Genomic DNA, 16465 nt, shown 5'->3' with positions numbered 1-16465 from the left:
CTGTCAGATCACGCAACATGCATTCTGAGCGCAGAGGATCAGTGTGGACAACACACTGTCACATCACGCAACATGCATTCTGAGCGCAGAGGATCAGTGTGGACAACACAAATGCTGTCTCAGCACACCTCAATCTAGCTGTTTCATATTGGCTCCCTAAGTCAGGAAATTGCTGATTCTGGAGAAAAGTATGAAATAACTCCTGTTTCCTCTCTCTTTGTATCCTTTTCTAATCTTTGTCTCTTAAGCAAACTTGATTTCTCACTCAACCATTCTTTCACACTCTGGTGTATGTACAGGAAGTAAAAACTAGTATTATTGTTGTTTCTCTTGGGATTATTTGCAATTCAGCAGAATTAAAACTGAGGGTATCTGGATCTAATGAGAGCATTTTAAGCTGGTGCTCCCTACTGACATACCAACAGAATCCCATATTTTGACTCAAAAACAAACCTCTGCTTAGTGAGATCGAGCACTATTGGAAAAGAATAATAGCAGTTGCTTTGTCTGAGTTTAGGTTCAGCTATCTCTGTCTATTTTGCAGAACCAAAGGTGTGAATCCTTTAGAATGTGGAAAGTGGGGCGCCTGGGTGGCTCAGTGGTTTAGGTCTCTGCCTTCGGCTCGGGTCATGATCTCAGGATCCTGGGATCGAGCCCCACATCGGGCTCTCTGCTCAGCGGAGAGCCTGCTTCCCCCTCTCGCTGCCTGCCTACTTGTGATCTCTCTCTGTCTGTCAAATAAATAGATAAAAATCTTAAAAAAATGTGGAAAAGCTGTTCATCAAGATACCTATGTTTTATTACAGTGATTTTGAACACAGTAGGGCAAGTGTCATCTGTGATGTCTATCCTTCCACAATTGCAGAGACCCTGGTTATGGATTCCCCTTCTAATTTGTTGACAACACAGTTCATAGGGGCATCTCCCAAGCTAGTGTTAGCATAGGTGTAGGAGAGATGCGCTGATAACCCACCAAGGACTGAATATGAGTTTTCAGTTTTGTCAGTACTTTCTACTCTCCAAATCTTTCAACCTGTCTTCCTCCTCCAATGTCTAACTTCAAAACTTCTAAAAATCAGTCCTCATCACATTAAGCCAAAAGTTTTCAATTATACTGAATTTACAAATTGAATATATTCAATTATGTTTCAGTTAAGCTTTCTAGTCAATCTCTGTCTCAGCTCAGCAGTCAGTTTGAAATGGGACTGTGTTCTCTCAGTGTTTCTTTGGGATGTGCAGAAATGTGTGTGTGTGTGTGTGTGTGTGTGTTTGAGGGGTGGGCAGAGAGGTGGTGATGTCATTGGAAAGAATCTTTTACCACGATTTAATATGGTAGTTGATTTAACACATTTACTGTTTATGACAAATTACCATGTGGATCTAGAAGTTTCAGACAAAATTTGACATTTATGTAGTAGCAAGGACACAATTATAGCAATAACGACTGGATAGGTAGCTGGGTAGATTAGAAACATATTAAACATATATATATTCATATATATATATATTTCTTGGATTAGACACTATATCTTCAAATCTAATAAAGTTTTTTGGTTATCTTTTGAAACTTAATTTATCTCATTCAAGATCTCACCACATTGGTTGAGGAAACCCTTTTCCTTCTTTTTAAATGCCATTTCCTTTATAGTCATCAATCAAGTTGTTCTTTAACAATTTCTTAAGTGTTTCCAGAAATATTGATAGTCCAGGTGCCAGTATGGAAATGACATTTTGAAAAATGAAAATCAGTTATTATTTTTTTTAAAGCCAGTGAAAAGTTATGGGGGTGCATACATGTTTATGCATTTATATTTGTCATAAAGTAATTTTGTGTCCATGAAACTGGCTGTGCCATGCGATAAACTTGTTTCTATAGAAACGGCTCCTGATTCATGATCAACATAAAAGAAAATTACAGTTGAAGGCATAAGGTAGAACTGACAGAGAAACTATTCATTTCTGAATTAATAAATTTAAATACCATTATTACTAACACTTCTTTATGACCATAAAAATTATTTTATTATCCTAATAATGTTATTAAGTTCCTATAAGATACTAGGAGCTCATATTTGTCATAAAGAATATAATCCTCCTGGAGCTTACATAGTACAGGCAGAAAAGACAAGGTCAATAAAGATCTTATATGGACTAAAAGATGATCATTATGTTATAGTAGGTCTTTTGACTTTTTGGAGCCTTGATTTGTTTACATGCCCTATATACTCTTTCTCCAGCATAGTTTTCTCTATTGTGGCTACAGAAAAGGAGAAAGATGACTTCCTGTGGGTTTTAAAGGGGATCTATATGCATTTGGGTGGGAGAGGGATTGCAAGTGGTGGGAGGGAGAAATGGTGGCCTCGGACATGAGAAATATTCTAGGCACAGGTAGGATTTCAACTAAATGTCATTGAAATGTCTCTATGGAAACTACAAAGCTGTTCCTCTTGACTAGAGAATTGTATATCTTCCCTTGAAAATAATAGATCAGAAGAAAAGAAAAAGAAAAAAAATCTTCCCATGAGTCACAGAGGGTTAGAGTAGGCAGGGAACCTGAGCTTTCAACAAATCTATTCCCCCGCTTTCAGGAAGGATCCCAAATAACTCTCTCATTCAAGCAGGATTCATTTCCAGCAACTTCCCTGATTAATCCATTCAGCAGCAAGAGCAAGGCATCTAGCCTCTAACTTTCCTGTTCTATCCGAAACACCTTCGCCCATAATCTTTTTCAGTGGAGGGAGGGATGGAATAGCGGATCGCTGTTGGCTACCTAAGAACCTTCTTCTATTTGAGTCTATTCCTCTAGCTGTGTCTCTGCTTTCTTTCTCTACACTAAATAATCCGATCTATGAATATAATTTTGCTTAAATAGTTATCCTCTTTCCAAGAGAACATTTGCGAGGGACAGAGCTCTGTTGAGTTCTTTTTTAAAATCATCCCCACCGAGCCATTCAAATGTTTCAGTTCTTCAGCAAAGTTCCCGGGAGTCACTTTTTAATTTCCTGGCAGCTAAGCTTCATTTCTCAGGGCATGCTGTTGGCCTCGCTTGTGCTCTGTTATACCGAGTCTCATGTCATCACCAAATACACTTTTTGCAAGAACTCACAGTGCTTTCACATGACTTCACATGAAAACACAGTGTTCCAGAAGGACTCTGAATCATTTTAGGGACGTGGTAGAGAGAGAGCAGATGCTGTGTAAGTGAGCTCTCCACACATCTTTTTCCCCCACCTAGTTGGTTTTATAAAGGCAACGAAAACAGTACAAAGATCGCTTCCCTGGGGAAATTTGAAAAGTATGTTCTACACCCTATCAGGGTCCAGGTTCTTCTAGAGAAAGAATAATATTTCTAGAGATTAAAGTTGACTGCACTCTACTCTGTCTTTGGCCGGCACCCTTTCTCTGCATCTCTACCCAGCTCATTTCAGCCACCATATTTATGTGTCCCAGGATTTCTCCCTACAGAACTTGCTTTCTATATGAACAGAATTAGAAGACTCACCAAAGAACTAGTCTTTTTCAAGATAGTTCCAATCTCCAGTATTCTCCCCCAATGTCCCTATAAGTACATTATAACATCATGCTTTGGCATTTATTTTTTTAATTCTGAAAACATATCCACTTCAGTGATGAGCAAGGTGGTTGGGACTTCTTTTCCTGTGTTCCACCCTGGGCAGATGGTGTCACATGAAGCTATCACTCAACATGCAATCCTGTAGGGCATCCTAGGATCATTTCCTCTCCAACATCCATCATCTAACCAGTTACAAAATTCATCTGATTTGCCTCTGTTTGATTATCTATTCTTCTTTTTTTACTTTCCACTCCTAAGTCCATGCTTTTTCTACTTTAGGTGTTTATTGTCTCTCATCTGGAGTTTGAAACACCTTCCTGGCTTCTTAAATAGGAATACTGCCCCCAATTTCAGCCTTCTCTGCTTCATCTTTCCCATAACTTCCAGAATGATCTATTTGAAATGCAAAACATAGCACTTGTTAAAACCTTTAGCAGGTTTTCTGTATTTCAAGATTAGTATTCATTTCCTAAGCATACATATTCCAGCATCATATTTTCCCTCTCTCTCTCTCTTTCTCTCTCTCTCTCTGTCTTTTTAAAGCAAAAGTATAAAACATGTATAAGATTTTTAATAAATCAAGCAACTCAAAAGGACATGTGAAATACAGTCGGTATCCCTTCCGGTCATACCCCTAGTTCTAATTCCACTTCCAAGAGACAACCATTCATTTCTCCCGTATTCTTCCAGAAATGGTCAGTGCATATACAAATATATATACATACATATATGTGTTTATAGACAGTCTTCTTTTTATACAAGTGAAAACATTCAATAACACTGCCTTACGCCTTGCTTTCAGTTTTGTCTTTATGTCTTGACAATCTGCCCCGTGTCCTTTAAGTTTTCACAAGAGTGAATTACCTGTGGTTCCTGGAACACTCTGCGCTCTTTTTCAGGCACACTTGCCAATGCTTACGCCCTTCTTTTTGCTTGGATCTTCTTTTCATTTGTACCCTATACATGGTACTTACTACTATTCCTCCTTAAGATTCATCTCAAGGATTAACCCTTCACCGTGCCTTAGAACCACTCCTCCATGTTCTCATAGAATCTTGGACATACATGTCATAGCACCTAGCACATCATTTGAAAGTAGATTTAATTAAAAAAATATAAAAAATAAAAATAAAAAATAAAAGTAGATTTATATGTACATTGTCTTGTATACTGTATACATATATATGTACATTGTCTTGTATAAGTATACTTGTATACTATAAAATATCTGAAGGTATGTAGCATAACTTATATTTCCTTCCCTAGTGCCCATTTCAAAACATGATTAAAAATTAGAATTTTTCTGTGTATATGCGTTGAACCAAAACACCCCCAAAATAGGATAAATATAAATGTTTCCAAATCTTCCAAAGGGGAAAAAATCTTCATTTGGGCAATTAAGATTTTAAGTACTTTTTTTTTAAGGACTGTAAACTCTACAAGACAGAGACCAGCAGAATAATTGAATGAATGTTCTTGGGAAATGCCTTTTGATCTTAAATATATAATATGTTGACAAGTTTTCCTAGGATTGAAAGAGGGGAAATATGTTAAGTACTTAATAGAAGGGTAACAGAAAGAACAACTGTTAGCAGAAAAGCAATGAGCACTAATAAAGATTCTAAAGTGGGGTAACTGGGCTCATAAAAGAAAACCCACACATCTTTCATTCTTGTGGTCAGCCTTTTCTCTAAGTTATAACCAGTGACAGGAATTAATTATAAACCCTTTCTCAAACGTTTCTGTTAAGTGCTGGGTAATAGGTTGTTATATGCCACAGACTATTAACTTTCTTCAATGGATAGTCAAGGGATTTCATGAAATGTACAATCTGCTGAAAACAATATTCTAAAATGCAGAAACCTGATCCTAGTGTTATTAAAAACATAAAATTCAGTACTCTGGAAAAGGTCACGGAGAAACTCCACACTAACATTTAATCAACTATAAATATATCCATTTATCTTCCTATTATCCTCAAGTATCCTCAAGTATGGTAATGTCATTGGCATTATTAAAACTCAAGTCAGCTGGAAACACTTACTACCATTGTTTTTCTTTTGAAATGTTTTACCTTCCTTGATAATCACAAGATTTCATTCAAGTGTGTTTTTAGGGTGCTGTCAAGACTTTGGGGGTCTGCCAAAACAAAAACACCAAACACCAAGTTTGATACCAAGTAATGTCCAGCTGAAATGAACCCTTTAGCTTTAAGGTTCTCCCATACCACCTGATGGAAAGATTTTAAATGGGTTGGGTAAATTCCTTTGGGATATCCAGATCCTGGAAAGTAATGGTTTTCTACTGTCTCACATTAAATGTTGAAAAATTTATCCGTTTGACAGTTGTAGAGAAATGTTCCTAGTTTGAATACAGTGAACAGAATCAGATAGAAGTATTTCCAGTTCGATATTGGTTCCAATGTTCAGTGCGATATAAATGAGGGATGAGTCAAGTCTCATTTTGAAAACTGTTGATCCAACGTATCTTATTGCTGTTTGGGAATATGTTTTTAAAAAATGGATGGTGATACCATGACCCATTAAAATGGTGATTCAAGAGGCTCGGATCACACACAATCATTGCTGCATTGTTCCCAGGAGACCACCATAGTTTGCACTCAGTAGGAATTTAAGAAATGCTTGCTGAATGACATATCTAACAGGGGACTAAAACAGAATGAAGATGGACACCAGCAGGGGGTAAGATGGAGTGGAAGAATCTCGATTTTGGCAGAGTCCAAAATCTTTAAAGATCTGAGTTCATGTCATAGAATATTTGAACTAAAAAGAGGTTTAGCCAATAGTGCCTTTTACCCACCCTCATTTTACAGAGGAGAAACTTGAGGCCCAGAAGTCAAATGACTCACTCAAGGTCCCAATGCTAAATACTGGGAATGTGTTTTCACTTGCCTGGCAGATAGGAGCCAGACCCTTGAGGCAGGTTGTCTGGCTTCAAATTCTGGCTGAGCCATTTATGAGCTCTGTAACTTCTGAGCATGTTATTTAATCTAACCTAAATTTCTCCATCTATAATACAGGATAATAATCTGGTTTCCTTAAATCTAGGATTAAATGAGCTAGTAATATAAAGGACTTGATAAATACACCTCATACATAGGATTTGTTCAATAAATGTTACTATTTATTTTCAATGTATTATACACATCAATATCCAGTCTGGCCTTGTAATCTCATGATCATGGGCTTTCAAATGTGAATTCAAACTTGAAAAACTCTGGGTAGGCTTGCTTTGTTGTGGCTTAGGGTACAAAGAGATTTTTTGTTGTTGTTGTTGCTATCTCCAAACAGAATGGCAAAGGGAAATTTTTCCTCTCTCAGTTTCTCAAGACAGTACAGTATTGTAACCCAGCACCTAAAAGTGAGACCTCGTTGATTACTCACATAAGGAAAAATGTACTTATACATTTTTTAACTGCAGATGTCCGTTCTTGCCTTTAAATGATACTGACCTATTTGCTCTATTTGCAAAGGAATTTTATCATAACCTCAGAGAATTTCCTGACATCAACAAGAGTATGTTTAGACTATTTTACAAAGCTATTGCAAGCTCCTCAGTGGGGACAAAAACGGTTTGCAGTGTTCTCTTTTCTAAAGAAGAAAAGTCATTGGTGTTCTGTAAAGCAGCAGGATAGTATTGTCGGAATTACTGTGCCTGGAAATATTTTCATAGCCATCGTTTCAGGTTGGCTGACTCATAAGTATTGACACAGTGAGGAGGACTGCTGATTAGTGAACTCAAGCCTCCTTATCCTGCCTCTTGCCTTTGTCCTGTTCCTTATCATCAATTACTAAACCAATGGCCCCTTTGAACACAGCTACCTGTTTATCTAGAAATTAATTTCAAATTTAATTTGGAGCCGTGAAGTAATAACATTCTTAGAGAAATTCAAGAGGAAACAAGTTCATTTCTTAATAAAGCATGATCTTAGAATAATGTATTACAACCTTGGTGCTCAGAGTGCCGTCCACCCATCAGCAACAGGCAGAATGTGAACCCCATCCTGATCTCTGATTCAGAATTTGCATTTTGACATTTGAAGATCTCAGAGTGATTCAAGGACACACAGCAGACTGAGAAACACTGACTTAAAGAAATGGGTAGGGTGGATTCTGAAAGTGGTTACTGTTCTGTGTCACCAAGATCAAGTAATTAGACATAACTATAGTATGTACCAGAATCCTCTGGAATCAAATATTAAAATAACAACCGAACAACAGTGGATATTCGATAAATTATATTTGTTTTTCTTTTAGGTATGGTTTACACAATTGGCTCATTTTAGGCTTTTGTGGGGTTTTTTTGTTGTTGTTGTTTTGTTTTTGTTTTTACTGTTTTCATTGTTAATTGCAATGCATAGAAGACTGTTCACTATTGCATCCACCCATGCATGAAGGAAGAAAGGAAACAATGAATGCATGGTAGTTATCCATTACTGAGAGTGGCTACTTGGATTTGGACTCAATAGATACAAAGTCTTCTGGGAGTGACCACTTGGACCATTCATTGGTCTTTAGGTCAGGGACAGAGAGTTTTATACTCGGAACTCTTAATTGATCATCAGAAGGCGCCTCCTAAATAAGAAGACACGGCTAGTTATTGGCATCTGAAATGCAAGAATTCAACCACTTGTTTGCAGGGAGTTAATTCTATGCTTCTCTAATCTTCTGCTCAAAGAGAAGACCTGCTTAGTAATACCTGTGTTTTACTGGGTTTATAGTAACAGATGTTACTATGACAGATGTTAGTGGTTGCTTTAAGGCAATTTATGGGGGCTACTGTGTTTTTTTTGCCCCAACTGCCTTCTGTTCAGCTTTAGTCTAGATAGAGAGAGAGAGACAGTAGGTACATGGCTTGGCAGGAACTAAGGGAAGGTTTGAAGGGTTTAATATAACAATAAATGGAAATCATAGTAGCTTTTTAAAGATAATTGTTCAGAAAAATAACAGTATATAATCACCCTCACCTGCATAGTATATCCTATAATGTTAGAGGAAAGAAATCCTTCTTAATTTAATCAATAAAATGAATTCTTGAAAAGAAAAGTCTTGCTCTTAAGTATAATTTTTTTCTCCATCAGAATTATTCATCAGAGGAATATCACTCAGAATTCACTGCTCAGAACCAACAATTGCTTATTGTACAGGTTCCTGAATACAAAAGCTCTCTTTTATTTTCTTAGTTTGGGAAAAACATTCTATATTCTGAAGAACATGAATCAGAAAATATTCGATGTTAGGTTAGTCTTTAAAACAGATAATTCAATAAACCAGTGTGGAATTATATTGCACTTAGGGTAGCATAAGAAAAGAACAAAAAATAACAGAGCCTAGTTCTCAAACCCATTAATGTAATGTACAATTATCATGTCATTTTTTCCAGCCATGGAATGGGTGGATAATAATGGTAATGAATGAAAATATAAAAATTAACAGTGTTTTAGTAGTGGATTTTAGTCAAGATTTTCTTTAGAACTATGTTTTTATTATATTCATTGTCCATTCTTCCTTTTCGTCAATTTTGGTAAAAATTTCCTTTTAAATAACCTCAAAAGTTACTGCCTATCAGTAACTTTAAAATTTCCTTTTAAATAACCTCAAAAGTTACTGCCTATCAGGATACTGTAACATGCTTAATATAAAAATAAATGAATCTTATTTCCCATTGATATTTCAGCCCTACTAATATTATCTAAAATTCAAAACATTTTGTAATGTTCTTAACTAGGGCTAACTATTGAGATTGTGTTGATAGTCCCTGATCTTGAAATTCCTTTTTGTTTCCATTTTTCTTGGATTTATTTCTAATCTCTTTATCTCAATGCTTTGTCATAGATGAGAAAGATAAAACAGACCTTGGATCCTATTGGTAACTCTTATTAAAACAAGGAACAGTAAGTAAATCAAGGTTTATTATTTATTATTATTTATTAAACCACTGTTTAGTGGTTTCTATTTTCCCATAATGTTTCTAATACCACTGTGGAAAGGCATTTGGTATTTCAGTACAATGTATTTTTCAAAGGCTTATCTGTTGGGGAAATATTTTTTAAAAATCAGGCACATATACGCATGGTGCAGTAAATTACGTAAATAGTCTGTATTATTCCATCACTGGGAACACTTTCTAGTGGTACTGAAATTAAATACAATCCTTTTTGTCTGGGCTGTGTATGAATTCAGTTGAACAACAGGTTATACAGAGATTTTTTGCTGTGGTGGTGGTTATTTTGGTTAATAGCAACTTCCCTATTCAATTCAGTTTCTCATTGTAACTCAAAAGTTGTCTGTAAATGCAGTCAACAGAATTATACATTTTTAAAAATTCTGAAAAGCATACTAACCTATATAGAAAATGAACCACTGGCAAAAGCACTGCTTGTCTTTTGAGCTGTCTGAATCCTCTCCCATTTTATAAATTATCTACGTGGGTACTTACAAGGTGCCAAAATAAGTGACTGAAAAGGAAAATATTATCATCATTTAACTACATGATACAGACTATTTTTTAATTCATTATCTAATTTATCCAGTTGGAATGGCATGGAGTAGGTATGATTTGTAAATGTGCACATGTTATTACATTCTCCAGTGTTTGTAAGTAAGTTTTGGGTTGCTTTGTAGTAGTGAGATATATATGAACAGAATACTATAAATAAGTCAGTTTGTTAAAAAAATCTTTCTTGAGTCAGAAAATATTCACTGTGCATTCATTTTAAAAAATTATTTTTCTTTTTCCAATACAACCATCAGTGACATTAAATAATTAAATAATTAAATAAGGTATTAAAGCAGGGGAAGTTACAACTATAAAATATAGAAATTTAATCGTATTCTTCTAATCGTATTCAATAACTATAAACATATTTATTTTTTCCTTGACATTACCTAAAAAAGGGAAGAATTCTTAAACCTTAGCATGTTAAAACAGCACACTAGTAATGAAACGAAATGACAATTCAGTAGACTTTAGACTTTACAGCTATAGAGTGACAAAATCCCAGAAGGTTTTAGTTTTTAAATTATTCAGGCTGTCTAAATCTCTGCTGCCACAGTATTTTTTTTTTTTTCGCAAATGGAATAAAAATGGCATTTTGCTCCCGTAGATCTAGCTGTTGCCTGGGAGGTTGGTTCTAGAAAAGCAACAGGCTTTTCCCCCTGCCTTACAAGAAGCAACAGTTAGAAACTCTAACAACTAGAAAACTGCTACCCCACAGTGGTTGGAAACAGCCAACAGAGAAGATGATAGCTATGATTTCCATCTACTGTGCAACCGCTTCAGAAAGGGAAATAAAAGAATGTTAACCTTTAGAAGGGGCTGCTTTATGTTACTACCGCACCCTACCCCCTCCGCCGTCCCTTTAATCATCAGGCTTTCCTGGCAAGCTTAGGTTTCTAGGGTAAAGCAAAGCAATAACTCCGACCCATTCTATTTCAACGTAAATGTGCAAGATGCTAGAAGACAAAGTCCTCAACCCCCACACGGGACCAGTACAAGCCTCCCCAGATGCTGACTCGAACCCTTTCGCATTAGTCAGCACGGACTGTAGTCTCAGCCTGTTGCTCCGGCCGCACGGCGTGTTCGAGCCCGGAGAGAAGGAGCGCGCACTCTGAAACGTGTCTGCGTGCTTGGGCGCCTGGCGGCGGGACCTGTGCTGGGTCTCGGGTTCAGCGACCACTCGGGTTAGGCGACTACGGACCACAGTCCGGGGACCCCGATGCAGGCCGCGCGGCCGCCGGCAGATGGTGCCCTCCTCCTCCGAACAGCGGAGGGAACCCGGCTCAAGTACCGTCAGACTCCGCCCCACCCGATCCTCCCGCGCCGCTGTCTCCGTCCTTCCCCAAACAGTGCCGAGCACGTTTCCTCTGGAACACTGCAGTAGCGTGTGTGTGAGTGCGTGTGTGTGTGTGTGTTGAAAATACAAACCGGGGGGAACAGAGGGTGTGTGTCAGTGTGGGGAGCACGCGGAGTGGGACTCCCGGGCCGGGGCGAAGTGACTGCCAATGAAACGCAGAGGGCGAGGGGACCCGTCCATTTCCCATCTGCGTAAGCCCGGCCGCGGGCCCGTCGGGAGGCCACTCACCATGTTCACTTCGGAGACCATGTCTATGCTGGCGACATCGATCCGCATCCCTACGTCCACAGGGGGCCCTGCGGGGAGGTGGGACACATTATGGACATATTCTTAGAGCGGGGACAGGATGGGGAGAGCCAGGGGGCTTCCCTGCGCTTACTACATTTTGAATGGGCTTCCTCCATCCCCCACCCCGCTTGCAGGGGACAGCCTGGGAAAACAGGTGTGGGCACACGCGTGATGCAGTGACTATGCAGAGGGTGTGTCGGGCGGGGGGAAGGTCGGCTCTGCCTGGGGTGTCATCCACCTGCGATGACGGTCCGGGGTGTGTGTGTGTGTGTGTGTGTGTGTGTGTCCAGGGCGTAGGGCGTAGCGCACACTTGCGGAAATGACATGCTTTTTTTTTTTTTTTTTTTTTTTTGACATTTATCTTTGACAGGAAAGGAGAACTAGATATGTATGGGTTACAGGTTGAAAAAAGATGAAGCATTACCTCCAAAGTCCGGCCGCAAGCGAATGTCATATCCTTTGAGCAATCTGTCCACTGTCTCTTTCACGTATGACATGTTGCTGGGCTCATTGGCGCTGAAGGGAAGAAGTAGGGACCGAATTCAAAATGAACACAAACTGCGAGCAGACATAAATACAGACAAGCACACCTTACCCCCAAATAACAAGCTACATGATCCAGCAGGCATGTAAAAAGAAAAAAAAAAATCAAAAGAAAATAAAAGAGAGAGAGAGAGACGTTCAACAACGGCAGCTCACCTGTGTGCACAACAGACCATGGCAATCATCACAGGGAAAGAGAGAAGCCCCAAACTCTCTCGATTTTGTACTGTCCACATTACTAACTCTGATTAAAGAATTGTCTTTCCTGCGAAGATTCAAGGAATGCAACTTAGTCGGCGGCAGGGCAGTAATTCCCGAAAGGACCTGCGCATGCGCAGAGGGTGCTCACTACCAAAAGACACCTTGTGCCTTGCAAACAATATTCCTAGTGGAACAGGCAACAGATTTCAATCCCTTTAAAGTTCCTGTTTGTGGTGTTCCACGTCCTCTGAGTAGCCGGAGATATCCTGCTCTTTCCTTGCTCCGGATCCTGTATTCATTTGCATACTGGGATTTCTTCGAGCTTTAGAGGTTGCTATGTTCATTTCCTTTCTGTCCTCAACCTGATTTTTTTACTCAACTCCCGGGGATCTGGCTAAGGCTGCCGGTGATTGGCATCCTTCGTTGGCAGCCACGGTGGTCCTAGAACCGGGAGTGTGGCGGCGGGGCGGTTCTCTGAGCTCCGGGGTGTGCCTGTATTCCTGATGGGAGCACGGCGGGGGTGGCGGGCGTGAATGGAGGAGAGCCAGAGAAGAAGGGAGGGACAGAGGTAACTCAGCAAGTATTTGAGGACTCCAAGAATCAGGTCCCCTTAGGAAGCATCCTAGGACATCTGCCTTAGTGTAATCCTTCTCTGTGGGAGGGGAAGGAGGAGAAAGGAGCCAACTTTTATCACTCCCCCCCCCCCCCACTTTTCTTCCTTCCCCCTCTCTTGTCTCTCCAGGCACGAGATTTAAGGGAAACAAGCGATGAGGTAGCATCTCTGGGCAGGCAACCCTTTTTCTAGTGCCATCTGCAGCAAGTCCCACTTTTTTCTAGGTTTTGGTAAGGAAAACCTCTTCCTTAAAATTGCCGGTGTGTTAACCGGCACTAGCAGCCCCGAACACAACCGTGAAGCACCCAGAGGGTCTAATCTCTGTTTTCGCAAATAGACTGGGGCTCCGTGGATGCAAGAGGTGTTTGAATTACATTAAAGTTAGTCAATACAATTCAGTAAATGTCATTGAGCACATGGCAGGCGGGAGGCCCTGGGCTAGGAATATGTTCATTTGTTTAACGGTATATATTAAATGTTTACTATGGTCTAGGCATTCTGGAACTTAGAGACGACTTAAAGAGGGTTACTGACCTAGAGAAATTCACAAGCTCCCTGTCAGGAAGATGGACACAAATATAAGGAAATTCATTTTGTCTCTAGATAGTTTATATAGTGATGAGAGGCTTGCTAATTCATAAAAGAGAGATAGAGAAGAAGAAGAAGAGAGGTAGATAAGGGCGTCCAGACAAGGAGAAAGCTTTTTATCAGAGCAGGGACGGAAAAGTATTACAGAAGAAGGGAACAGCCTGTGCCAAGTCTTGGACACTTGAAAGACTATGGTCTATTTGGATGGCTGAAACCAGAAATAACTGATCAAAATGTAAAAGAGGAGAGGAAGGGATAGTGGTGTTGAAGGTGCAAAGAGAAGCTGAAGCCAGACCATAAGGAAAGTTACCTCCTTTACTATGCCAGTTTAGGTTTCTAGAAATCACTGAGAGTTTTAAGTAGGGATAGTGGTCAGAGTTTTAAGTAGGGATAGTGGTCAGATGTCAGTTTCAGACACAACGTTCTGGTAAAATAATCATGATCGGAATAATTAGAATTTATCACTTGCTGACTATTTGCGGGTCATCACGCACATTATGTAGATAATCTTATTTAAGCCTTCATAATAATCCAAATGTGGTAGATATTACTATTATTCTCAAATTATAGATAATGGTACTGGGAACAAATCAGGGCAGTGTAACTGGTTCAATATCAAATAGCTAATAAGTCATGGAACAGGCATGTCAACCCAGAATCCATGGACCTGAGTACTCTACGCTATGAATTGTGGAACCCAAAGGGAGAAACCGGAGACAGGGAAAACAATGAGAAGGGAGAAGGGTTATTACAGTGCCCCAGGAAACAGGAACTAAAATCAGATAATGTTTAGCATGGAGAGGAGGTGATAGAGCAGTACAGGTTCTCAGAAGAATAATGGAGACATCAGATAGCTGGAAAGGTCAGCCTGTGAGGACTTTTGGAAGGTAACCAAAGAATTGTACAAACATTTACACATGTGTAGATCTTGACATTCTACATATATTAACTTTATTTTCTCATCTGAGCCTCATAACAACCTTAAACACTGAGGTCATTTCTTCTGGGGACGATGATAACGCTTAATCAGGTTTCTTAATTTTCTGAAAAGTGTGTCAAATCTACCTCTTTTTAATTCATATGGATCTGCTTTTAATGGGTAAATGAAAAGTTTTATTTATTCTTCAAGTCCTTGCTGAAGCATAGAACCTCTCTACGTGGCACAACTCTGCATTGTAAAGAACAAAACTTGCAGAGGTTTCCTTCCTTCATTTGTTCATTTATTTCTCAAATATTTATCGAACATTTGGTAGGTGACAGCCACTATGCTAAGACCTGGTGGCCCAACATTGAAAAAGACAGCATACAGAACCCCTTTCCATATGAAATTTGTCAATTGAGCCATCTTTTGGAGGTTTCAAATTATAGCTTTGCTAGCCAAATTCAATTCATAAAAGAAATATTTAGTTAGGAGGTCACTGTCTGTTCAACTTACATAGCTTTCATTGGGATATATGTTTTCCAGTTTGTCATAAACCCCTACAAATTCTTTTTGAATTACAACCAGGATTATGTTTGTGTCTATAAAAGAGTCAAGATTTTTTTTTTAAAGATTTTATTTATTTATTTGACAGACAGAGATCACAAGCAGGTAGAGAGGCAGGCTGAGAGAGAGAGAGGAGGAAGCAGGCTCCCCGCTGAGCAGAGAGCCCAATGTGGGGCTCGATCCCAGGACCCTGAGATCATGACCTGAGCTGAAGGCAGAGGCTTAACCCTCTGAGCCACCCAGGTGCCCCAAGAGTCAAGATTTTAATCCTAGAAGTGAGGAAAACTGTGAGTGATTTCAAATTCTTGAATCCTAATGTTTAGTACTCTGCAATTTGGATAAATTTCACCAAATTTGGCTTTTAAATTATGCCTCCATTTATATGGAAGAACACTACAAAGAGTCTAATTAGATATTTATAATGTCATCTAATACTGGGATGATATTGCGGATGGAGCCCACTGTATCAATCACCGTCTTACTTATGAGGACCTGTGGGAGAAATTTTTTCCCAGACCCTAGTCTGGGAAAGGCGGTTGGAATCTTCAGATTCATTAATTTCTTTATTTGCTTTGGCCACTGGGAATCTCGGAGTTATAGGTATAGTTCAGCTTTAATCATTATGTAAGGTCTTCATGACCTGCATTTTGTTGTTACATTTCTCCCTGATGCCCTCGAATCCTAAATTTAATTTTCCTTTGTCACACTTTACTAACTTAAAAACAGATATGTTGCACTGAATAAATATAGCGTGTAAGCTGTCTTGAATAATTTTTAGAACTAACTGGGAAATAAATTCAAAATAATAAAAAAAAGTAAATAATTGAAACATGCTAAAAGTCATCAAACCTAGATGCACTGTGAGTACCCCCCATCCCATGGCTTAAAAACATCAACAGTTCTTCTGTGAAGTTGTTTGTTTCTTTTTCAAACTAATCCTCTTACTTAAGACCTTCCACTTCAAGATTCAACTCAATTTTCTTTCTTTCTTTCTTTTTTTTAATTTAAGCTGCTCTTGAAAACCAATGTATACTTAATCATCCCTACTCTTATTATCTTCTACTGATAACTCCTAGGGGATTCAAAAATGATCATCCATTCAGCAAATTTAACTGTGAATCTGTGAACAGATTAGTATGAAGTATTTACCAAAAAGGAAAAATTTCCCACAAGTAAATAAGGAAGAAAAAAGACAAAGAAACACTCGAAATGAAGAATCGCAAATTTAAACAATGATAGACCATTTCAGACCTATTAGATAGGCAGAACTTAAGAATGCCAAATATTGGTTAGAAA

At 38.8% G+C, this 16465-nt stretch overlaps 1 protein-coding gene across 1 annotated transcript in view; it reads right to left on the bottom strand.

The window, feature by feature from the left end:
* The window catches only part of GABRB1 (gamma-aminobutyric acid type A receptor subunit beta1), a 400080-nt gene extending 387515 nt beyond the window's left edge, over positions 1-12565 (bottom strand). Inside the window, exons 1-3 of the mRNA XM_059396136.1 lie at positions 12438-12565; positions 12163-12254; positions 11679-11746 (exon numbers count right to left, since the gene is read on the bottom strand). Of these exons, the coding sequence (XP_059252119.1) occupies positions 11679-11746; positions 12163-12254; positions 12438-12517 (240 nt within the window). The 5' untranslated portion in view covers positions 12518-12565. The remainder of the gene's footprint in view (positions 1-11678; positions 11747-12162; positions 12255-12437) is intronic.
* Positions 12566-16465: the final 3900 nt, after the last annotated feature.

Source organism: Mustela nigripes, chromosome 1 (assembly GCF_022355385.1).
Source record: "Mustela nigripes isolate SB6536 chromosome 1, MUSNIG.SB6536, whole genome shotgun sequence".
In the NCBI taxonomy this organism is placed as follows: domain Eukaryota; kingdom Metazoa; phylum Chordata; class Mammalia; order Carnivora; family Mustelidae; genus Mustela; species Mustela nigripes.
The sequence above is the reverse complement of the archived record's forward strand: the minus strand, read 5'-3'. Positions and strand labels throughout refer to the sequence as shown.